Source organism: Schistocerca gregaria, chromosome 3, assembly GCF_023897955.1.
Source record: "Schistocerca gregaria isolate iqSchGreg1 chromosome 3, iqSchGreg1.2, whole genome shotgun sequence".
In the NCBI taxonomy this organism is placed as follows: domain Eukaryota; kingdom Metazoa; phylum Arthropoda; class Insecta; order Orthoptera; family Acrididae; genus Schistocerca; species Schistocerca gregaria.
In genome coordinates, this window is record NC_064922.1 from 697,950,034 (window position 1) to 697,975,632 (window position 25,599).

General features: G+C 40.9%; 1 protein-coding gene across 1 annotated transcript in view; it reads right to left on the reverse strand.

Moving 5' to 3' along the window:
• Nucleotides 1–573: 573 nt before the first annotated feature.
• LOC126354707 (esterase FE4-like) overlaps nt 574–25,599 on the reverse strand; it is a 74,287-nt gene continuing 49,261 nt past the window's right edge. The window contains exons 6-10 of the mRNA XM_050004529.1: nt 24,227–24,383; nt 20,346–20,512; nt 18,177–18,318; nt 8,529–8,664; nt 574–838 (exon numbers count right to left, since the gene is read on the reverse strand). Of these exons, the coding sequence (XP_049860486.1) occupies nt 652–838; nt 8,529–8,664; nt 18,177–18,318; nt 20,346–20,512; nt 24,227–24,383 (789 nt within the window). The 3' untranslated portion in view covers nt 574–651. The remainder of the gene's footprint in view (nt 839–8,528; nt 8,665–18,176; nt 18,319–20,345; nt 20,513–24,226; nt 24,384–25,599) is intronic.

Consider the following 25,599-nt stretch of genomic DNA (forward strand, 5'->3'; position numbering starts at 1 on the left):
ACCCAAACGGTCACCCAGCCAAGTATGGCCCGCCTGATGGTGCTTAACTACGGTGTTGACAAGAATCGGTGTACCCAGCTCGGCACCGCCGTTAAAGACATGTAACCTATTGCACAGCAGAGGCAATGGCATGGTATAAAGAGAAATGTCGCGTTTCAAGTGATATTTTCTGTAAAATTAGCTACGATATTATATATCTGACAGTTCGAATTATTTGTCTTTTGTTTATTGCAGCATTCATACTGCGAATAATAGCATGGTAAAAAGCAGCTGATGTACTTCTCCGCTAACACATTAGCTATCGTTTTAAAAATGTTTCCTTGACAAAATACGCCGGCCGCGGTGGTCTCGCGGTTCTAGGCGCGCAGTTCGGAACCGTGCGACTGCTACGGTCGCAGGTTCGAATCCTGCCTCGGGCATGGATGTGTGGGATGTCCTTAGGTTAGTTAGGTTTAAGTAGTTCTAAGTTCTAGGGGACTAATAACCACAGCAGTTGAGTCCCATAGTGCTCAGAGCCATTTGAACCTTGACAAAATAAAGTTATCTCAAATAACACAAATACACAATAACAAAGTCTTTTCGGCCATTTTTATTTCGCAAGGAAATTTCAATGAAAATTCAATCATTGTCGTCCATCCGTTACTACTAACGTCACAACTCATCTCTGACTTTGCTCTGCTGCTGTGTGTCTCTGACAGGCAGCGATCTCCAGAAGTCTATTCGCTCTTGGAATAGTCCTTTTTTAACCTGTAACGTCTGGCCTATGTCTAAATATTCTAGGTCGCTATCTGAAGTAACTCTCGGCCAGTGCACCAATTCATCAGTTGGCGTTGGATTCCTACAAGAAAAAACAGTGTCAGTTTTTGAAACATTCACTTAATCACAAAGGAATAAGATGCTACAGATGACATTTCATATTACATACCAAAGAATTTATAACAATTTCAGACACATAAAACATTCAGATTATATTATTAACAAAGGAATGTTTAAGTTTTTCGGTCTAATTATTGTAAATGAAACCAACTGCAGGACAAAAAGCATCGAAACTGAGGGGAGTAATGTCGATGTCACATGAATCATAATTGTGCTGTCCGAATAATGTCACATGCGACCTCTGAAATTCGGCTTTTCGCTGCTACTTATGTATGATATACAATGTTCACTAATGGAGCGACAAATTAATAAACAAGTGATCTTATTTTATGTAGTTAGATTAATTACTACAAATAGCAAAACTGTACGGAAATAGAGGAATTACGAACCCTAATGTCATACCGTAACTGTATACTACAGAAATTCCATGCCACATGATTTCTGCAGTTCACGTGGCCTATGCGTTCGAAATGAAGCATTGTAAATAGTTAGGATACCTTTTCAATATTTTTTTACCTCTTGTAGTTTAACAAGTATTGTAAATAGTGAGAATACATTCCAGCGTTACTGGACACAAAGAAGATAAAAATTTTGAACTCCCGTTGTAATGAACCTTGCCTCCTGAGAACTATCATATTTTAATTGAAATGTTAGATTCCATATAAATTTCGGCCTGACCTGAGTAATTTTTATGCTGAAACGAGCCTGCGTACCCGGCTTCACCCAGGGATTTAATATGAGAATGTGTGGTAGTTGGAATAAAAGGATAAACTTTAAAGTATAAGAGGTAACAAATATTTATTGAAAACGTATTCTGCCTTTTTACAATACTTGTTAAACTATAAGAGGTAAAAAAATATTTAAGATATTCTGTCGCGCTGACCACTCAGCTACGCAGCGGACACAAACGCTGTAATGGACTGTAACGATCTGAAACTGAATCCTGAGACAAATGGTTGCGTTTCTCAGCAAGAGTGAAGCGGGGCGAGAGTTTCTTGTAGCCTGTATGATGGACATAGGGAAATTATAGGCAAAGTTTATACGGATTGTAAATCGTCTACAGGAGAAATATGTGCTTAGTAAGTGGATTAAGGGTGAAAAAGATTCACGATGGTTTAACAACAGAATTCGGAAAATGCTGAGGAAACAAAGGCTGTTGCGCTCTCGGTTCAAAAGAGACCACGCAAATGACGACAGGCAAAGGTTAGTAAAAATTCATGCATCCACAAATAATTACCGCCATCGTACCTTAGCAAAAGATCTGGCCGAGAACCCGAGAAAATACTGGTGTCATGTAAAATCGCTAAGCGGCTCTAAGGCTTCTACCCAGTCACTCGTTGATCATTCTGGTATGGCAGGAAAAAATAACAAAAAGTAGAACCGAAGTTTTAAATTTCGCGTTTAAGAAATCGTTCACACAGGAGAATTGTATAATCACAGCGTTGTTTGACTATCGCACAGATTTCCTTATGGACGATACAGTAATAGGCAACCCTGTCGTAGAGAAAGAACTGAAAGGGTTGAAAACAAATAAGTCGCCAAGTCCGAATGGAATCTGAATTCAGTTTAAAAAGAGTACGCCACAGCACTGGCCATCGCGCATTCATCGCGAATCTCTCGCCCAGCGCAAAGTCCCAGAGCCAAAATATGACAGATCAAAATCCGTAATATAGGTTTGCTGCAGAATTCTTGCACATATTCTCAGTTAGAAATACTTACTTTCCTTGAGACAGAAAAGCTTATGTTCACAAATCAGCACGGATTTAGAAAGCATCGCTCGTCTGAAACTGAACTTCCCCTTTTCTCACACACTATACTGCGAACTGTGAATGAAGGGCATCAGACAGATTCCATATTCCTAGATTTCCGAAACGCATTTGACACGGTGCCACACTGTAGACTGTTAACGAAGGCACGAGAATATACCCGTTAATTAGGTTCCAAGATATGAAAGTGGCTCACTCGCACTTTAAGTAATAGAACCTAACAAGTTGTCCTCGACGGCTAGTGTTGATAGTAGATAGAGGTGTCATCAGCAGTGCCGCAGGGAAGTGTGACAGGAATGCTGTTACTTACTATATACATAAATCATCTGTTGAATAGGGTGAGCAGCAATCTGCGGCTGTTTGCTGCTGTGAATTTACTTTCAAAACCTTTTCTTAAGAATTTACTTTATTTATTAGCGATTCATCAAGAACATAAACGTATTTAATCACACCATGTGAGCGTGGAAATAGTTGCCAGGGAGTAATTGATGAAATCAAAATGAAATTGCTTTTAACAAATGGGAATTTTATTCCCAAAAGCGTTTTTTTTAGAAACAGATTTAAAATTATAAGCAGAATGCACCCTCTAAATATCAAGTTACAATTTATTCAGAGGTAGAAAGAAACAAATTGTTGTGTGTAAGAGCTTTCGGGCTGAGAACCTTGCTGCTTCCTTTAGACACGGCCATGGTCACGACCGCTCACAACAACCTCTGAAAGACTACACAGGTGCAAATCTGCAACACACCATATTACCTTAAAGTAAAGTTTTAACAATTCACACAAGCACACAACTATGCATCCCGTAGGAAGAACGGAAACTTGCCACCGAAGGTGAAACTTGATTTCAACTTCAAGAAAAGTCTTACAGTGGAAGGGTGGCAACTTTATATACTAAAATGACCATTTAAATAAAAGCCCATGAAATGCAATCCTACACAAAATTATATAAAGTTGACCAAACATGCTCTACAGTACACATATACCGCCTCTCAAGATGATAGGCATATTTCAGGAATTTGGCCGTTATACTTCAAGCAATAAATTCGTTAACACACCGAATCCGACAAACATGAGAGCGCCAGCTATTAACGTACGGCAGGCGTCGAGTGAAAGATCCGTACCCAAAGACTACCCAAAGGTAGTAGGAGTAATCCACTAAATTACAGGCCCATATCGTTAACGTCGATATGCAGCAGGATTTTTGGAACATATAAGTATGGAGCTAATGCATCAGCATACTCCGAAAGGAACCTAATTGGTATTCAGTTTGGACCAGAGGACTTGATTCTATTTAGTGGTTTAAGTTGCTTCACTACTCCGAGGATATTTACTTCTACGTTACCCATGTTGGCAGCTGTTCTCGATTCGAATTATGGAATATTTACTTCGTCTTCTTTTGTGAAGGCATCTCGGAAGGCTGTGTTTAGTAAATCTGTTTTGGCAGCACTGTCTTCGGTGATATCTCCATTGTTATCGCGCAGAGAAGGCATTGATTGTTTCAACATACTTCAATACGACCAGAATCTTTTTGGATTTTCTGCCAGGCTTCGAGACAAAGTTGCTTCGTGGAAACTGTTATAAGCATCTCGCATTGAAGTCCGCCCTAAATGTTGAGCTTCTGTAAAAGATAGCCAATTTGGGGATTTGAGGTCTGTTTAAATTTGGCATGTTTGTTTCGTTGTTTCTGCAACAATGTTCTAACCCGTTTTGTGTAGCAAGGAGGATCAGCTCCGTCATTTGTTAGTTTATTTGGTATAAATCTCTCAATCATTCTGACATTCCATACTCAGTGTGTTTCTTCATTGTGATGGGAGGTATGTTACGTTCAGGCTCAATTACTTATATGAATATTTGTAAAAGTTGTAGCTAAGTTCCATTTTCATTCAACTTACTTTTCCTTGATGCTCATGGTGGTGGTAAAAACTCATTATTGTCCATACATAGCACTGCTGTAAGAGTGCCTGTATCTTTGTGTAGCTATTTCCTTTAAGTATGTAAAAGGGGCGTTTTGCCAACGAATAATTTTTCTGTTTCAAATGCAGAATTTTTAACAATCTAGTTTCCGTTAGTATTGTTGTCGGTCAGTATTTTATGGAATTCCGGCACAGTACGCATGTTAAAAGTATCATTCTAGTTTTACAATCATTCATCTCCTGGTTGAAGCTCCGTTTCTGTACTTGTTTGAGTATAATATATAATTATTGAAAGGCGGTTCTATCTTGAGAAACCACAAATTATTCTTATTTAACACTAAAAAAAGTTTCGGTGAAGTTTCACCGTTGCCAGTGGGTTCTGTCAAATAAAATGTAGAAAAATTTGGATGATTGTATATTTAAATGTAAATACCATAATATCAAAATAGTATTATTATCAAGCAAAATTTCTACACATGATACTTGACATGAAATAGATGAAGTCACAGACGATGACGAAATTGTGGCGAAGCATGTTTGGATGTTAAACAAGAAATTGTGTTTGCTCAAAGCATAACTGTATGTCATAATTATATGTTAAGAGTAAATGTATTTTGTTTGTACGCTAAAAAATCCTACATTGATCTGCTGTTTTATCATGTAAGTCGATAATCATGAACTATATAAAGTAAAAACTTCCTCGGTCCGGGTTCGATACCCAGCCATTGGTTAAATTTTGAGTAAAAATGATCAGAAATGATAGGCAAAAAGACCGAAGTAGTCAATTTAGTTCTGCCAATGGCCTTGTCAAAGAGAGCGGAGGAGTGGACAGAGGTTCAGGGCATCCTTTAGAACTTTGGGTAGGAAACTGTTCCTGAAAGACGGAAGAATCAGCAATAGTAAGTAACATGAGAGTGCAGAAGGAAATGGAAGTCACTCCATTAAAGACACATACTACTTACGTGTATCCGCAGTATATGTCACCTGTAATTGAAAAATTGTAGAAAAATTGTCGTGATGATCACTCCATTGGAAAAAAGTTTCAGATTATTATGAGAAAAACAGTGAATAGCCACCGAAAGGGTAATATTGCGGAGTCGGAGCGTGGAAGTCAAAAGTTTAAGTCTGGCATAGAAGATAGCAAATATGAAAAGGGAAATGTAACACTTCAGTCTAGTTATAGTGGAGATCAATGAAATGAAATGTAAGGAACACAAGTGTTTCCGGACTGACGAATATCCAGTAATATCACTAGCAGCAGATAATGCTGTAACAAGAGTAAGAGTCATCATGAATAGTAAGGTAGGGCCCAGAGTGAATCACAGTGAACAGTTCAGTGATTGGGATCAGAATTGGCAGGAATTTAACACCAACGGACATAATTCAAATAAACATGCAAACAACACAAGTAGCAGATGAAAAGATAGAGAAAGTATATGAAGATATTGATCTTGTAATTCATTATGTAAAGGAAAATGAAAATCTAATCATCATGGATGACTGGAAGACTGTAGTAAGGGAAGGAATAGAAGAGAATTACTGGCGATTATGGTCTCGGTAAAAGGAACGAAAAGAGAGAAGACTAATTGATTTCGACAATAAATGTGAGCTAGTAATAGCGAGTAGAGTGTTCAGGAGCCACAAGAGGAGGAGATATTTTTGGGAAAGCCCTGGAGACACTAAAAGATGCCATCTGGTTTACGTTCCGAAATCGGGCTTTGGATTTTAAGGCATACCCACGTGCAGATATAGAGTCAGATCACAATTTAGTAATGATGGCGAGTAGACTGAATTTTAAAAAATTTGCCGGAGGAATCAATGTCGAAAGAAGTCGGTTACCGAAGCACTGAGATACGGTGTGCAGAGGGCACATCGAACGCCGACTCAAAACATGCTCATATATGGCAATGTCACGGGCACCAGTGACATCACAGCCCGCAGCTAGCGTATATAAGGTCGCACCAACAGCCCACTGGCAGTCATACCACTTGACAATGGCCAAGGAGTGCTTGGTCGAAAGCTCGTATAATTTTAAGCAATTGACGCGGTTGGAAACCCGAGAACATTTTATGCAATGTTATCGCCGCGAGACTCGGCATTCATACTTGGTGTGGCGTGTTTGAAGTTGCTATGAATACCGCGATAGGCAGTTCAGTTTAAATGGAGTGAACATCTGTAAAAGGTGCAATCATACCTTGGATTATAAGAATGTCAGATGGCATAAGGAATATTATCACCCCAGCGGCTGAAGTTGGACAAATACCCTTGCATAAAAGCTTTATAGCACAAATACACTGTGCAAAAGAATTAAAGGGTCACCTTTTCGAAACCACATCATTTACCGTCATTCCACAGCAGAAGTTAGAAATTTGGCTCAAATGTGCATACAGCCTTCCTCTTTAATGGTGTCATAGAGGCGCGCCCTGCGACCTCACCCTCGAACAATTTTTGCCACGGGGGACTGTTCAAAAACATTCGGCGAAATTTGACCGTGATCCGAAGCAGTATAGGATGTTTATGCTTTTTCATCTCTCCTGTTTCGCACCATCAGTAGCGTGATCGCTGGGGGCTGCTGCATTGAAATATGTGTAAAGAAAAAGGCAAAAGGTCCTTCTAAGAGGACTCAGTATAGCAACACCCTCGGCGCTAGCCATGCGCTTACGTTGGTCACTATACAGCGACAAATGGTGACAGATTCCTAGCTCCCTGCGGGCAGGCAGCCACCGTCTGTCGCGTAATACTCATACTATACTGCCGCTCTAGCACCATGTTCTAGCTCTCCATGGTAATGTTGGGTGTAACTGAGGTGAAATTTGGTGTCAATGTAACATCTCTAACCCAACCTTGCACCTCATATGAACTTCTGAGGTGCGACTTTCCTTCTTTTTTCCGACGGCATTAACTCTTACTTTTTCAAGCAATGCCGAGTCCGAGGGAGACGTTACAGGGTACCACACTTTTGCATCATTATAGAGGAAAGTTGTAGGCACCTTACTGCATCCTGCTGCATAGCAAATGGGGAAAATGATGGAGTTTATGGAAACAGCTGTCCACCACAACATGGAATCCTTTCAAAAATGGCTCTGAGCACTATGGGACTTAACAGCTGAGGTCATCAGTCCCCTAGAACTTAAAACTACTTAAACCTAACTAACCTAAGGGCATCACACACATCCATGCCCAAGGCAGGATTCGAACCTGCGACCGTAGCGGTCGCACGGTTCCAGACTGAAGCGCCTAGAACCGCTAGGCCACTCTGGCCGGCTGGAATCCTTTAATGAGGAGTAATAGAAATGAGGCTAGCGATAAACTTAGTATCAAAACTAAAAGCCACAAAGTAGTTGAAATGAAGGAAATGTGCTATCTTGGAAGTATCCGTCAAATTTTTTAAAATTCAGTCTACTCGCCATCATTACTAAATTGTGATCTGACTCTATATCTGCTCGTGGGTATGCCTTAAAATCCAAAGAGGACATAAAAAGTAAAACAGGCAAAGAGGGCATATCCAGCCCAAACAAGTCTACTAACATGAAATGTTGGTCTTAATTTGAGGAATAAATTCCTGAGAATGTGCGTTTGAGTGCAGCACTGTGTGGAAATGGGTGGGAGAACCAGGACGACAATACGTGTGTTGAGACATCCTCGTTAGTTGAGGGAGTTGTAGAGCGTAAAAGCTTTATTGTTTTTGTAAAATGTCGAAGAATAATTCAAGACGTTGAGTGTTTGTGCTACTCTGAGATGAAGCGGCCGGCACAGGAAAGGAATTCGTGATGGGCCACATTAAACCCAGTTAGAAGACTGATGACCCAAAAAAATAGAGAGAAAGACAATCTAGGGAATGTTCAAACACATTCCCGATCAACAAAGGTGCTTTCAGAAACATCATTGCGTATGAGAGAAGAGAGAACTTCAAAAACAGTGTCAGAGATATCAGAGCAAAAGGCTTCCAAGACAAATTTTGAGTACTTACCCATGTTTCACGAAATCCGTCCACAGTTTAGTCATGATTTTTGCCATTTCGTTATCCTCTTTTGGTCTTTCAGCGGGTATTGGCAAGATGCTTGTATTTGAGAATAAGTAAAGTAAATCGTCGCCATGAGAAATGCCTGAAAAATTTTTGTAATCGATAATACACTGTAAACTGTTAGTTAAAAGAACAAACGCAAAAATATTATTATACATTTCCTGTTTGCTCATTACTATTTTTTCCTCTAGAAAACAGAATGAGGTAGTATTTCTCACATAGTGTTCTTGTACTTCATGCAATATCCAGTATGGAAAGCGTTGACAGATGCTGACAAATCACATAATGTACGCAGATATACTGTCTTTCCTTAGACATGCAGTCCATGAAACCTTATAATTATCTTAATTTTCAAAATTGTTTAAATATGAGGAGAATGTAGACATAATGGGTAAATACATGGCAGGGTGGATTAGAAATCCTATCCTTCAACACGTCGTTTTGATCACCTAACTCAGCCCACAAGGAGCGGAACCTGTGGCACCATAAACTAACGTAATGTTCGCACTTTTGTAAATGTGGAATAGTGCGACGAGTTTGTCGAATCCCAGTATTGCGTAAACAAAAGATCAACTAAATGTCTGAATACTCACATCTTTTGTCCATTTCCAGTATGGATGGCAAATGACTGAACGAGTGTGGTAACGTAAACTGACTAAAATGTTAAATGAAGTGTAAATATGTATTCACTGTTTACAATGATAGTTTGTAGTAGGAAACACATATTCATAGACTCTATTTAATGAGATTCATAACTGAAGAGGATATTAAGCTATTTCATTCAATTTCACTTTATCACGTAAGTACAATCTTCTGCACAGTGCTCCATGTATCTCGAAATGATATAAACTAATTGACGTTGTCTGTAAACTTTTAACCTTCATGCATAAATAAACAGATTCACAAGTCCTGCCCCATCTGCACCTAACATAATCTGATTTAACCTGACCTAATCTATCCTGTACATACCTCATAAGGCAGTTTGACTCCTGAACTATATATGACAAATATATTACCGATAAGAATTATATTTTTTAATATCAAGTGTTTTTCCCAGTTTATAGCAGTAGTACGAACACACAAACCAATCAAATTCAATAAAACATAATGAATTCATTGGGCGAGAGGGGTTGAGTGAAGCAAGAGTAAATTGTGATTATAAATATGAGTGATGAGATCAATGGTCAAATTATGATTATTTACTAAGTTATACGCCCAAAATTTTTTCATAATAGTCACACTGTACACACTCGGGCACTGCGGACACAGTTAACTGACAGGTTACTTTTCTGTGATTCATTTTTCACATGTTAGGTCACTGCACTCTCATGGAGAGTTGCTTTTTCAATAAAGCTTTTGATGGTACTACAGGCCTCCGTTTCATATCCTATCGCCATCGTTAATTTTTTGTTGCCTTTAGAACAAAACTCGTCTTTCATTCCTAATTTAACAGCCTCAGCCTAAACTGATTGCATTCGACTAAAGTTCTTTACATATGGTATTCATCATATAACAACTTTTCAAGCAATACACCATAGGGCTTGAAAATGACAAACTGTTTAAGTTTCCATAACAATAAATATTTTAACCGACAAACGCTATAAATATAGGTTTTCAGAATCTCTTTCAGGAATAATTGTAAGGTCAGTATTCCTTGACATATTGCCACATCTCACCAGAACAAAAATAGAACTTGCTCCAGGTCGCCTTCTAGTGTAGTTGCCATTCTTCACTAGATAATTCGTGATAATATTTTGCACACGGCTTATCAAGCTGCTGATCCGGTAATATTGTTATCTCTCCGATTCTTCTTTCCTTGGTATTGCGATCACTTCAGTCTTCTTGAAGTGAGAGGGCATTTAGCCTGGTGAAAAAGTTAAGGCTATCAAATTATTCTCGTAGTGTCGCACACCTCATCTCACAGTCATTCACTTCTTTCTTCCTTTTTTTCAGTTTTCTTTCTCTCTCACTCCAGCCTTCGGCCTTGGGCCTTCTCTTCTGCGTTAACTAATGGCTTACCACGTGAGCTCTTGACGTTCATACCGCTACTTCGCTTTTCTTCTGAGGTTTAAGTAATTAGACTATACGAGGCATCCATATTTTCCAGTCATCCATGTTTCCGCAGTTTTGCATTTCCACTCCAGCTCTTCCTGCTTTGTTACTTTTCAGAGTCTGACAGTCTCAATGTTAGAGATGTGTATGCCCTTCTTCATGCTTTGTAGGAAGCTTTTGTCAATTAAATTCAATGCCTTGTGTGTTATCCAAGGATTTCTATTGCTTCCTGCCTTTCTGCCGAGTTGCTCCGCTGCTGTCTTTATTATTTCAACTCTCAAAACGACGTCTTAATGTGCTGTTCACTTCTTTTCACAATTTCAGTCAGGCGCTGACCAACGCTCTTTTTGAAACTCTCAGTAATTGTTCTTTCAATTAATCTAGGTTTTATCTGCTGAACTCTCTACATTCCTGCAATTTTTCTGCATTGTATAACTACCATATTATGATTATGGTCAGAGTTCACATTTGTTTTGCACTGCAATTGACAGATTGGTTCCAAAATATCTGTCTTACCACTGTATAATCTATCTGAAACCTCACGGTGTCTCCAGGTCTGTTCCCGTATACGAACTGTCGGATTGCGATTCTAGTTTCGTCGCTTCCTCTGCCGCAAGAGCGAGAGAATCTGCAGATGAGTGTGCTGTTGATGCCTTATAAGATAAATGGTTTTAAAAAATCTACATTACGTTTGGATAAAACAAACAAAGAGTAAAAACATATCTCTACAATCAAATAACGACACCTAACTATCTGTTGCTTTGAATTCAATTCTTTTATTGTACGTAGTTTATTAATGCTTGTAATCACAAAGGTTAGCTTCTACCTCTCATGTCGACACATTAGGTTATTTAGGAATTAATATGAACTTTTAAGTTAAATATCTTACAGTAGACATCAATACTCAGTATTCAAAAAGATTTCGGGCTTTCAGCCGGTCGTCGTTAGCTTCCATTCACGATATTTCGACTGGAAAACTGCCAGCCGTCCTCAGGCGAGCCATCGAAGACTGACGAAGACGCCCTTCGTTCCGTAATATATAGCATGCAGCGAGTATTCCGCGCATGCGTCAAAATCATAGTGACAGTCGAACCCACCGCCTGCGAGCAGCGCCCTCACTAGTGAGACTGCAGAACTCAGCTGTCTTCGGCGTTGTCAGTTGCCGCAGCCGGCGGAGTACTCTGACGTCTTCGTCTGGAGCAGGTCTTAGAGATGATGGGGTTCCACGCATTATCTAGCTGGTAGCCATTGTCACGGTTGATAAGATTGTCTGTCATGCGAATTTCCATTGCAGTTCCACCAGCGGTGTGGTTCATTTGTCCATATGATTTTGATGCATGCGAGGAATACTCGCTGCATACTATACATTACGGAACGGAGGGAGTCTTCGTCAGTCTTCGATGGCTCGCCTGAGGATGGCTGGCAGTTGTCCAGTCGAAATATCGTGGATGGAAGCTAATGACGACCGGCTGTAAGCCCGAAATCTTTTTGAATATTTAGTTCGCCGGGAAAACTTTAAATTTCACACCAATACTCAGTAGTTATTAAGAACGGAAGAATAGCTTTGTTCCTGAGCAAGTGAATCGAGTTTCGAAATAAGCCTCGACTAACAACAAGGTTAAGGGAATTATCTGCGCGTAAAGCTTACGTAACAGGATTCCGAGGGAAAGGGAGCTGGTAATCGTGCAAAAATACAACTTCCTAGAGATTCGGAGGTGTTGGCATAAAACCGGGCCTGTACTCTGTGGAACAGTAGCCAGCGGGGTACGAGCGTGAGAAACGCAAAAGAGTCCAACTTCATGATTAAGATCATTTCTGGGTGCTTCTGGGATGTCGGAACACCAACACTGGCGTCCTATACAGTGCTATCATGAAAGCTTGACTTCAGAACGTTCATGGCCCGAAAATGTGCTAACAGGAGCCATATGAATTCAATGAATGGGGGAGATGAGCACGAATCTGATTCCTCAATCATACGTTACAACTGTTCATTTCCATTCATGCTTTGTTCTCTACATTCCTGAAAGAAAGGAGGTTTCACAAACCTTAAGACTTCTCAAACCAAATTATATCAATGAATAAATTGTGCTACGTGCCAAATTTTGCCTTTCACTTCTTTTTACCTGTCCGTCACCTACTACTTTTTATAGTCTTCTTTTGCTGCTACTGAATTACAGTGTTCCATCACAAATATTCATTTCCCATAACCTACTGAATAATTTATTTCTTATCTTTTTTTTTCAATCTCTTCCTCACCTGCGGAGCTAGTAAACTGCATGTGCCACTGTGGCTTTTTGTCGATCTTGCCTATGATAATGCGTTAACTGTGCTGTTCATAGTAGTTCATTCAGATTTCCTTTCCTTATTCAGTATTACAGCTACTCCAACGTATTTTATTTTCTGTTGATAACCCTTTACTCTCTAGACCAGAATTACGGTTCTTCTACACTTCACTGATTCCCACTGCGGTTACTTTCCATATCTCTTCTCACAACTCCAGCCTTACTTCTCCTGATGAGAGTAGCCAAGGACATCAGTTTAATGCCGGACGAACCTTCGCTAGTGTACTAGTCCCTTGGGATACATGATAAAGGGCATTTAAGACGCATTCGTGCTAGCTCACCCAGCAATCCACCAAAGAATTCAGTAGTAGTCAGAACTGAATACTCTGGATCACACTGAATCAAATGTAGTACAGCGCAGGCCAATGCCCTTAAAGAGTTCGATATGGGGTATACAACAATTGAAGAGCTACGCCAAATTTCTATCAGTTGGCGTGTAAGACATCTCAGATTCCATCCAGACCATTCGGAGTGGTAGAATTTGCTAAGAAAGTATTATGGAATGAGTTACAATAAGGAATTATGAGATACTCTTGAAGTTACCTGAGGCTATAGATACTGCGATAATGAATAGCTCAGTAGGCAGTTCAGTTCAAGATGAATGGCAATCAGAGAAATTAGAGAGAAAAGCTTAGGTACAAGGAACGCAACTGAGAAGAAACTATGGGTAAGAGAAAAAATACTTAAGTTGAACGCCGAAAGGAGGAAGTACAAAAGTGTTCAGGGAAATTCAGAAAGTCAAGTCATTTAGGAATGAAATAAATAGGAAGTGCAAAGAAGCTAAGACGAAATGGCTACATGAAAATATGAAGAAATCGAAAGAGAAATGATTGAAGGACTAATTCAGCACACAAAAAAGTCAAAACAGTCTTCCGTGAAATTAAAAGCAAGGGTGGTAACATTGAGAATACAATAGGAATTCCACTGGTAAATGCAGAGTTGAGAGCACATAGATGGAAAGAGTACACTGAAAACATGAATGAGGGAGAGGACTTACCTGACTTACCTGATGACGTGGAAGAATAAACGGGGGCCGATGGGGAAGAGATAGTGGATCGAGTGTTAGAATCAGAATTTAGAAAAGCTTTGGAAGATTTAAAATAAAATAAGGCAGAAGGGATAGAAACCATTCAATCGCAGTTTCTAAAATTATTGGGTCAAAATCAACAAAACGATTATTTACGTTGGTTGACGTTAGCATGTATAATGTATGAGACTGGTGATATATGACCAGACTTTCGAAAAGCACCATCCACACAATTCCGCCGAGTGCAAGAGCCGAAAAGTGCAAGAATTATCGCACAACCAACTCAACAGCTCATTCTACGAAGTTACTGACAAGAATAATATGCAGAAGAATGGAAAAGAAAATTGGGGATCGGTTACATGATGATCATTTTGGCTTTAGGAAAGGTAAAAGCACCAGAGATGCAGTTCCGACTATAGCCGTTGATACAGTATCGATATGTCGATACGTTTCCCAAAAAATATCGGTATATATTAGTGATATTTCTTTCAGCGAGATATCGATGTCAAAATGGCAATATCGGATGCCGATATTTTTATTTCGTATTCTATTTTTTACAATTTTCGGTAAATATTTAAAATTGTTCTTTTGAAGTTGTAGTAAAACAAAATTTAGTTTTAACAGTGCTAAGAAGTCTTACTACTTTTTGTTGCACAGGGGGAGGGGGTCGCGGTGTGAATGGAATAACAAGAAACCGATGTGAGGAAATACCAACCCTTTGCGTTAAAAAAAAAAATTGTAAATTCACTAGTGTGCTGTTTCTTCACATCGGCATTCTTCAAAAACAGTTGCTGAAAATAATGAACAAAAATCAATATGACAATGGTCCTTGCTGTGGGCGAAGACATGTGAGGCAAAATGCTAATGTAATTGGCGGTCGGCGCTACCAACAGAAACTGAAACTTTTAACTTCACCCCAAAGCTTTGACACTACAGTTACTAGGTCGCTGCCGTTCGCAGAAATGAAAAAAAAAAAAAAACAATGAAGTCGACATGAAGGGTTCTGGACAAATCCAATGTGTGACGAAACCAAATGACGGATACATCAGACAACTTTTATTGTGCCACTTACATGCTGTTATCATTGATAACAAAATGGTTATCGCCAAGCGTGAACGTGCATCGTTTTCCCTTCAATCCTTGCTCTAAGGGGGATACACATGCTGCTAGCTTGTTGATGTACAGAATATCTAATAACAACTCAGTACTTAAATATACAGCTCCCAAACCAGCGGTGCATTTACAATGTACAGCCGATCTTTTTATACGTCAGTAAGTCGTTATTTTCTCCTTCGACCGTCGTTATTTTCTCCTTCGACATATCGATATTCTATACTTTTCCCAACTTATCGAGAACCTATGATGATATTTTATCAAATGTCGATATATCGGGTCACCCGACATTTTTAAAAATATCAACAGTCCTTGTTCCGACGTTGCAGATGATAACAGAAGCAAGACCGAAGAAAAATGAAGACACGATCGTAAGATTTATCGATCTGGAAAAAGCGTTCGACAATGTAAAATGGTGCAAGATATTCGATATACCGAGGAAAATCGGTGTAAGCTGCAGGGAAAGACAGGTAGTATAAAATATGATCATAGAATGAAGACTTTCACGAACGGATGACATAGCTGCTAGTAAACTTTTCGGGCTGTGGGGTCGTGGTCCAAGAAACTCTTCTGTTCCTGTCGTTTCTTCCAGACCTGCGCTGGACATCCTCAGAGGCGCTCCTCCACTGAGTGTTACCGACAGTCGGCAGGACTCAACGGAGAAGCGCCTCTGAGGATGTCCAGCGCAGTTCTGAACGAAACGTCAGAAACAGAAGAGTTTCTTGGACCACGACCTCACATCCCGAAAGGTTTACTACCAACTATAAAAAATTCACAAGAACCAAGGGAGAATAGTGAGATTGAAAGACCAAGAACGAACTGCACAGGTTAAAAAGGGTAGTCTTTCGCCCCTACTGTTCAGTTTATACGTCAAAGGGTCTATGACAGAAATTAAAAGATAGGTACAAGAGTGGGATTAAAATTCAAGGTGAAAGGATATCAATCCTGACATTCGCTGAAGACATTTCCATCCCCAGTGAAAGTGAAGAAGAACCACAGGACCTGTTGAACGGTCTTGGACAGTCTAATGAGTACAGAATATGGACTGAGAGTAAACTGAAGAAGAACGAAAGTAGGAAGAAATAGCAGAAATGAGAACAGTGATAAACTTAAAATTATAACTGGTGATCACTAAATTAAGAAATTCTGCTAACTTGGTAATAACCAATGGCGTACGGTACAAGGAGGACATAAAAAGCAGACTAGCACTGTCAAAAAGGGCATTCGTGGCCAAGACAAGTCCATTAATATCAAACATACGTCTTACTCTGAGGAAGAAATTGCTGAGAATATACGTTTCGAGCACAGCATCAGAGTATAATTTCCATGGATTTCCATGGTACTAGAGGGAGCTGCAGAGGGTAAAAACTGTAGAGGGAGATAGAGATTGGGATACAACTACGATGATCACTCTAAAGCAAATGCACACTATTTTTGTAAAAATACAGTTTTCATTCTGCATATGTGAAAGTTTTACAGTGTGTAGATACATCCTTCCCGCTTCTTTTCAAACTTAGTTCAACCTGTTCCCGTGAGTGCCGCCTTCACAGCATGTCTTCAAGATGGCTGCTACACTCGATGTTCGTAAGAAGCAACTTGCTGTCATAGAATTCCTGTGATGTGAAAACGAGACAGTGTGAAACACCCACAAGAGGTTGAAAAAGGTGTACGGAGATGCTGCTGTCGATCGCAGTACAGTTAGTCGGTGGGCAAGCAGGTTACGTGATGAAAGAGGGCGCTGTAATATTGCTATGAGGGTCAGTCCAAAAGAAATGAACACTATTTTTTTTTAAATCCACATTTTATTCTACATGTTTGAAAGTTTTACAATGTGTAGATACATCCTTTAGTAACAATATTTTCATTTTCTCCACATAATTTCCATCCCTCTCAACTGCCTTACGCCATCTTGGAAACATCGTCTGTATGCCTGCACGGTAAAATTCTGGACCAACCTGTTGGAGCCACTGTTTGGCAGAGTGCACAAGGGAGTCATCATCTTCAAAACTTGTTCCACGAAGAGAGTCTTTCAGTTTCCCAAAGAGATGATAGTCACATGGAGCCAGGTCAGGTCTGTAAGGTGGGGGTTTCAGTGCTGTATATCCGAGTTTTGTGATCGCTTCCATGGTTTTTTGACTGACATGTGGCTGTTCATTGTCGTGCAACAGCAGAACATCCTGATTTTGCCGATGTGGTCGAACACTACTCAGTCGAGCTTGAAGTTTCTTCAGTGTCGTCACATATGCATAAGAATTTATGGTGGTTCCACTCGGCATGATGTCCACAAGCAAGAGTCCTTCGGAATCGAAAAACACTGTAGCCATAACTTTTCCAGCAGCAGGTGTGGTTTTGAATTGTTTTTTTCTTGGTTGAATTTGCATGATGCTACTCGGAGATGAAAAGGTTGGCACAGGAGGGGAAGTCGTGACAGACCGCATCAGCCAGTCAGAAGACTGATAAGTCAAGGAAAAAGGATTTTCTCAAAAGTGGGAATACCGTCCTTCTTCGGTGGCAGAAAAATGAATAGCATGCGTTAGACTTTTTTAGAGTTTTGAGAAAAGTGACCATGGAGACATATTAAGAAACAGCAACTTGGACAATAGGACTTATTTAAATGTCATCATCATCATAATCATCATCACCATCACCAACACCAAACTATAACTTGTGAGACAGAAGAAGGGAGACTAGAATTTAATGATCCGTAATAATAAGAAAAGAAATCGACCATGACCGTAAAGGACGGAAAACTTAAATCTCGATCCCCGAACGAGGATTTGAACTGCATTTCTTTCGAATGTGAATCCTTGTCTTAATTACTGCTCCGCTTCGGTTGCTGAATCTTGAATGATGATTTACGGAGGATACGAGAATTTGAAGCGTCGACGGTCGTCGCTTTTCGCTCGTTGATAGGATGTGTTGCGAGTCTGTGCCGTTGATCAAAGACCGTCAATGCAGTAGAGGATAAAAACTTTTCAGATAAGCAAATCATGACATTCGGTTTGGAAAGATTACCGAGAATACTGTACTGTCACCTAAGGATCTGCTGTGGATTCTTACCTAAATCTTCCTGTACTCCAAGCAAAGCTTCCGCCCCGAGTTCCCCCTGGTATGAAAACATGTAGTAATACACTGGAGCCACGTCTTTATACTTCCTGACAGCTTCATCCGTGTTCCAATTAAATAATGCATCAGAATATAGCTGAAAAGGAAAAGAAATAGAAAATCGTAGTTGCATTAGTTAGCAGATAGCTTTGTGACTCTCATACTACTTCTATTTAATTGTTGCTTATTACACCAAAAGGAGTTTCGACCTTAATGGCTCATCTTCGGACTTTGTATCATCCCAGTTCGAAAATGAGCTGATGTACACTCCTGGAAATTGAAATAAGAACACCGTAAATTCATTGTCCCAGGAAGGGGAAACTTTATTGACACATTCCTGGGGTCAGATACATCACATGATCACACTGACAGAACCACAGGCACATAGACACAGGCAACAGAGCATGCACAATGTCGGCACTAGTACAGTGTATATCCACCTTTCGCACCAATGCAGGCTGCTATTCTCCCATGGAGACGATCGTAGAGATGCTGGATGTAGTCCTGTGGAACGGCTTGCCATGCCATTTCCACCTGGTGCCTCAGTTGGACCAGCGTTCGTGCTGGACGTGCAGACCGCGTGAGACGACGCTTCATCCAGTCCCAAACATGCTCAATGGGGGACAGATCCGGAGATCTTGCTGGCCAGGGTAGTTGACTTACACCTTCTAGAGCACGTTGGGTGGCACGGGATACATGCACACGTGCATTGTCCTGTTGGAACAGCAAGTTCCCTTGCCGGTCTAGGAATGGTAGAACGATGGGTTCGATGACGGTTTGGATGTACCGTGCACTATTCAGTGTCAACTCGACGATCACCAGAGGTGTACGGCCAGTGTAGGAGATCGCTCCCCACACCATGATGCCGGGTGTTGGCCCTGTGTGCCTCGGTCGTATGCAGTCCTGATTGTGGCGCTCACCTGCACGGCGCCAAACACGCATACGACCATCATTGGCACCAAGGCAGAAGTGACTCTCATCGCTGAAGACGACACGTCTCCATTCGTCCCTCCATTCACGCCTGTCGCGACACCACTGGAGGCGGGCTGCACGATGTTGGGGCGTGAGCGGAAGACGGCCTAACGGTGTGCGGGACCGTAGCCCAGCTTCATGGAGACGGTTGCGAATGGTCCTCGCCGATACCCCAGGAGCAACAGTGTCCCTAATTTGCTGGGAAGTGGCGGTGCGGTCCCCTACGGCACTGCGTAGGATCCTACGGTCTTGGCGTGCATCCGTGCCTCGGTGCGGCCCGGTCCCAGGTCCACGGGCACGTGCACCTTCCGCCGACCACTGGCGACAACGTCGATGTACTGTGGAGACCTCACGCCCCACGTGTTGAGCAATTCGGTGGTACATCCACCCGGCCTCCCGCATGCCCACTATACGCCCTCGCTCAAAGTCCGTCAACTGCACATACGGTTGACGTCCACGCTGTCGCGGCATGCTACCATTCTAGACATTTGAAAATTGGCATTATTGATAATGTTGCGAAGCTTAAACTCTTAGTAGTAGTTGCGAGGGAGTATATACAATTGCAGCACTGCAAGAGTCGCTACCATAAAATACCTGCAGAATCAAACCGCGATAGCCATCTAACTATACAGCTAATAACAGAGTAAGATAAGACCACTGAAGATCCGCAGTGCTTTTTTATAGTTACAATTACAACCTACTGAAGTAGTGGGAGATCTATATTACAACCTCTTCTCTTTCAATTCTGAGAGAGTCTTTAATAATTTCTTACACGCTTATGCCATCCATGTTGTACATAGTGTGTTGACTATTGTCACTACTCCAGGAACAATAATTCTTAACTAATATTTTTGGTGATCTATTTACAAGGCATGATATTCCAAGGCTAACGTTTGGAAGAGATATACCAGCCAGTACTTTAAAATTCTTGGCTGGCTGTTTTGTTAGCAACACATGGATTAATCCCTGTTTTATTTTGGTGTCATCTTTTGCTCCTAAGGAATTTGCTCCTGCTGAAACGGCTGGAAGTTCAAGTAACTGTTACACATAAGCATTTTGTCATAAATTTCTCAGAGAGCACGTCTTGAATAACACATTGCACGAAAAACTCAGAAATATATGTGACTCAGTATTCTAAAAAGATCTACTTACCTCAGTGATTTTGCTGTAAGTAAGTTCCCCAGATGGGAAGTAGAAATTGTATATCTTCTCCGTAATGAATTCAACTTTCGGCGACACATAGTAAGATAGAGACACGGGAAGGATTTTCTTGCCATCCTGCTGAAATTCTTGCAACAGTGTGCTATTTAAGGCTAGAGCTGGAAAACACAACAAGACATAATACCTCTTACTGCATATAGTTACTAAAGATCAATATCCAAACATTCACAGAAGGTATTGACAAAATTTTTAACTGTCAGTCTGTTGTGATATTCATTAGGATATTGGTAGCAATCTGATAAACCCAAAACAGTAACAGCTGCTCGATCAATTCTGCCAGTATAGCAAATGTGGCTTGACAATGAAATGAAATTTCAGTAACAAACAGTAGGATATAACGTCCGCGTTCTCCAGAACTCTACATGTCAACCATTCTATTTCCTACGGATCGTAATTCCACGGACATATGGAGACATTCAACATCTACATCTACAATCCGCCACTCATCTTGCGGTGTGCGTGGAGGGTAGTTTGTGCACCACTGTCACTTTCCCCCTTTCCTGTTCCAGTCGCAAGTAGTTTGCTGGAAAAACGACTTCCGATAAGCCTCCGTTGGGGATCGAATCTCCCTAACAAAATTTTCACCGTCTTTTCGCGAGACACACTAGGAGAGAGCAATATACAGAGCGTTCCAAAAAAATGTATGGTACTTTGAGAGGCGATAGCACTCATCGAAACAAGAAAAATAAATCCAATAAACATCGATCCGGGAACACATACTTTCCGAGATGAACACATATTTATAGGAAGGGCTGCACGACGCTTGGTTGCGGATACTAGCACAGTAGTGAATTGACGCTCCATCAAATGTGTCGCTAGCGTACTAAGAAGCCTTACTTACACTACTCTACCTACCACTAGGTCTTCAAATGGTTGAAATTGCTCTGAGCACTATGGGACTTAATATCTGAGGTCATCAGTCCCTTAGACTTAGAACTAAGTAAACCTAACTAACCTAAGGACATGACACACATCCATGACCGAGGCAGGATTCAAACCTACGATCGTAGGAGCAGCGCGGTTCCGGACTGAAGCGCCTAGAACCCCGCGGCCACAACGGCCGGTTGGGTGGTCTGCAGCCTGTTGTGTGGTTCTAGACGGATGTAGGCTGCGTTACTTTCCTTCGTGTAAGTGTGCCTTACTCTGGAGTATTGAAGCTCAGGATACATATTATGGTGTTTTACCGTCTTCCAAATGCGGATTCACTTACGTGTTTACTGTCATTGCGCTGTTTGTACGTACAAATGGTGCAGTACATTTCTCCTCCTCCAACACTTGTTACCAATGGAAGCATACTACTCGACAAGTGAAATGCTGGATATGATATTTTGCTATTGTTTAAGAAATGTACGTAGTCTGCAAGCCCATGCTCTCAACAACGAAAATTATCCACAGCGCAGAGCGCCCTCTGGTAAGCTATTTGGCAGACTTTTCCAGCGTCTGAGTGACACAGGTTCCCCTGAATCTCAGAAGATTGCAATGGAAGATCCCGCACAGACCGCACGCCTGACATGGAGGAGCATGTTCTACGGTCAGTGGAAGAAACCCCTGGGACCGTTGTGCGACGATTATCAGCAGCAGAAGACGTGTCTCATTCTCTTATCCGTGGAATAGTTGATGAACAATAGCCATACCCATATCATCTACAGTGCGTTCAGGCCCTAAGGCCACAGGTTCATTATGGCAGATACCGGCTCTGTCAATGGCAGAAGGGTTCCGCAGATCCACCGTTCATATCCAAGATTTATTTACCGATGAGGCAGGATTCACGAGAGCTCGTCTTGTGAAATTCTAAAATATGCATGCGCGGGCAGATGTAAATCCTGTAGCAATTTAGGAAAGGTGGCATCAACACCGGTTCTCAGTCATCGTATGGGCTGGCGCCCTTGCCGATAGATTAATAGGGCCATACGTGTTGCCACAAAGGTTAAATGGGACGCACTATCTGGACTTTCTCATTAATGTATTGCGTACTTTGCTGGAGGCTGTGCCATTGCAGCAACGAATAGATATGTGGTTCATGCATGATGGCGCACCAGTACACTTTCGTCACAATGTGCGCGAACATCTGACACATTTCAGAACCGCTAGATTGGTCGTTTGGTTGGCGGGGAGGGGGGGGGGGGGGGTGGCGGCACACCTTGGCCTGCTCGTTCCCCAGATCTCAGTCCCCTAGACTTTTGGTTATGGGAACAGTTGAAGGAATTGGTCTATACGACGCCAGTCAACGATGTCCGGACGCTACAATGTTGCATCTTCCAGTTACAGCAACCTCCTGTAAATTGTTGTTTATCGCAGAAAGTATGCAGTTGCAGACCCATGCTTATTGGGCTTACTTTCTCGTTTCGATAAGTATTACCACCTCTCAAAGTATTCGACACTTTTTTTTAAAAAAAAAATCCTGTATTTGTTGGCTCTTATAGAGACGCACTCTCTCGCAACTTCAACAAAATACTATACGGTGATGCAGAACCTTTCTCTTGCACCACCTCCCACTAGAGTTGGCTGATTGTCTTTGTAACGCTTTCATGCTCACTAAATGAAACTGTAACGAAACGGAAACGCGCTGCGCTTTTTTCGACTATCTCTGTTTCATCTATCAGTGCTATCTCGTACGGATCCCATACTGACGAGCAATATTCAAGTATTTTTCGAACCAATGTTTTGTAAATTACTCTCTCCGTTGATGGACTACATTTCCTGAGGATTGTTGCAATGAATCTCATTCTGGCATCCACGTTACTCGCAATTAATTTTATATGGTCTTTCCATTAAAAACCGTAGATTCGTATACTTCTGGATATTTTATGGATGCAACTGCTTCCAGTGGCTATTCTGCAATTGTAGTCATACAATAAAGGGTTTATTATATCCATGTATTCGCAATACGCTGCATTTGTTTATTGTGAGGGGCAGTTGACACTCCACGCACCAAGCTTCGATCATCTTCAGGTCTTCCTACATTTCGCTGCAATTTTCTAGCGTCGCGACTTCTTTGCATGCAACAGCATCATCCACATACAATTCTCCGGAACAAAGAGCGTCCAGTTGTTTTTGGTTCTTTCATTGTGGAGATCCTAGCACTAATAGTCTAATATCGAACTAATCAGACGCTAGTGTCTTAAACACAACATTGTCAGCATAGTACCTCAACCAATGAGCGGCCTCGTTTGGAATGTCATATAATAGGACAAAAAAGCTATGATAAGAATTTTGAAGCGATTATGTGTCTACAGGCTATACTAGCAGTTAAAACCACAACAACAGTTTAATAAGCTTCAGTTTATTTGGGAAGCATGTCGATACTGAAAGAAACGTATATATGTTTCCTGAATCTTCCTGGCAGATTAAAACTGTGTCCCGGACCAAGACTCGAAATCGGGACCTTAGCCTTTCGCGGACAAGTGCTCTACCAAGTGAGCTACCCAAGCACGACTGAATCCCCATCCTCACAGCTTCAATTTCTCTAGCACCTCGTCTCCTAAATTCCAAATTCGCAGGAGTTTGCCCGCGAAAGGCAAAGGTCCCGAGTTCGAGTCTCGGTCCGACACACATTTTTAAACTGCCAGGAAGTTTCATATCAGCGCACACCCACTGCAGAGTGAAAATTTCAATCTAGAATATGTTTCCTTCCATAAATTGCTAATATGCTATAGCCATAAATTACGTGGAAAATAATACTATGTGCAGATTCTGAACAATTACTCGTATTACGTAACTAATGCACACGGCATCTCGATTAGTAACGTTTCAAAGTTCCACCATAGCACCTATCTGTTGTCATTGTCGTCATCATGGCGAAAGAAAGTCACCTGCTGTGAACAAGCATCCTTCATCTTTGGTGACCCCTACCAGCCACGGTAGTGCAGTGTGGGGTTCCAAGTTCAGCGGATGTCTGGGCAGAAATGCGCCTTTCCTGTCAGCCTCTACTGCTGGCCGGAATGGTATAACTGGAGTCAAGAACGACGCCTGCAACAAAGTCATACACCCATCGTGGAAAACTAATGCTCTATCACAGAAGTCATAATAAAACCTGCGTTAAACGCTAGAAACTAATCTACATAAAAATACATTACTTGCTTTGATAGGTGCTCTTCATTGTAGCCATTTCTATTCATCAAATTCCTATAATCGTTAGAACCTCAAACATACTTTTATTTCATTTCGCCAGAAAAAAATCACGCGTGTGACACGTCTAGCTGGTGAAGAATATCTATCAAAAGTATCAAACTTTTTTACTCCTGTATCAGTCAGTAAATATCACACTTAATCGTAGAATACGTTAGCATGACTAGAAAAACATAATGATATAATGAACATTGTACTTCGTATTCTTCAATATCCAAAGATGTCACACAGAGAGAGAGAGACAGAGAGAACAAGAACGTTACATGTGGAATTTCCTTTATAAGTCACTTATATACTAGTTGTTTTAATTACTTATTTTGGCAATTACTTAACTGTTTCGAAAGTTCTGCCGTACTTATCAAGTCTGTATCCGTGAAAAGTAGATTCGTTAAATCAGTTTTGCTTCTAAGATTATAGTGAATACCAGTTTCACTCTCAAACTGCAATGAATTGATGACATCAAACCATACCAGTCATTGACTACACTGTGTCCCATTGGTATTACCTACAATTTAAACGGATACTTACAAATTTAAATGCTTAAATTCATGAATATAGTAGATAAATTTATAAGGTTTCTAAATATGTATATCGGGATGATATTCTGCCCTAGATCTCACTCCTCTGACTCAGAATAAAATTCCTATTGGGAACTGCACAGCAAGACGTCATAGGCATGAATCTATTCAATAATCAAGGTATATTGTTTTTGTAGGGGATCGCGATAAAACTATATCCTTCCAGTAGTGTTTCATGATTTTTTGGTAGTATACCAACCAACAACGGATAGCATTCATTTCTTTATCTTTCTTATTCTTTATTCTTCCAGTGAACAGCGAAAGGGTATGGTTTTTACTTGAAATCACCAAATATTCTCGAGACTAAGTCCGTAAGTCGGTAGTGCTGCAGTTTGAATGGATTAACTATTTGTAAAACCGACTTACAGCGAGACAAATTGCGGCTTGTAAATACAGCTTTAAAGTGTTTTCTGCCTTCTTATTTTCCTGGAGAAGTTCTTAAATCTACATTCAGAGCCAATATCTACCCATTCTGCGCG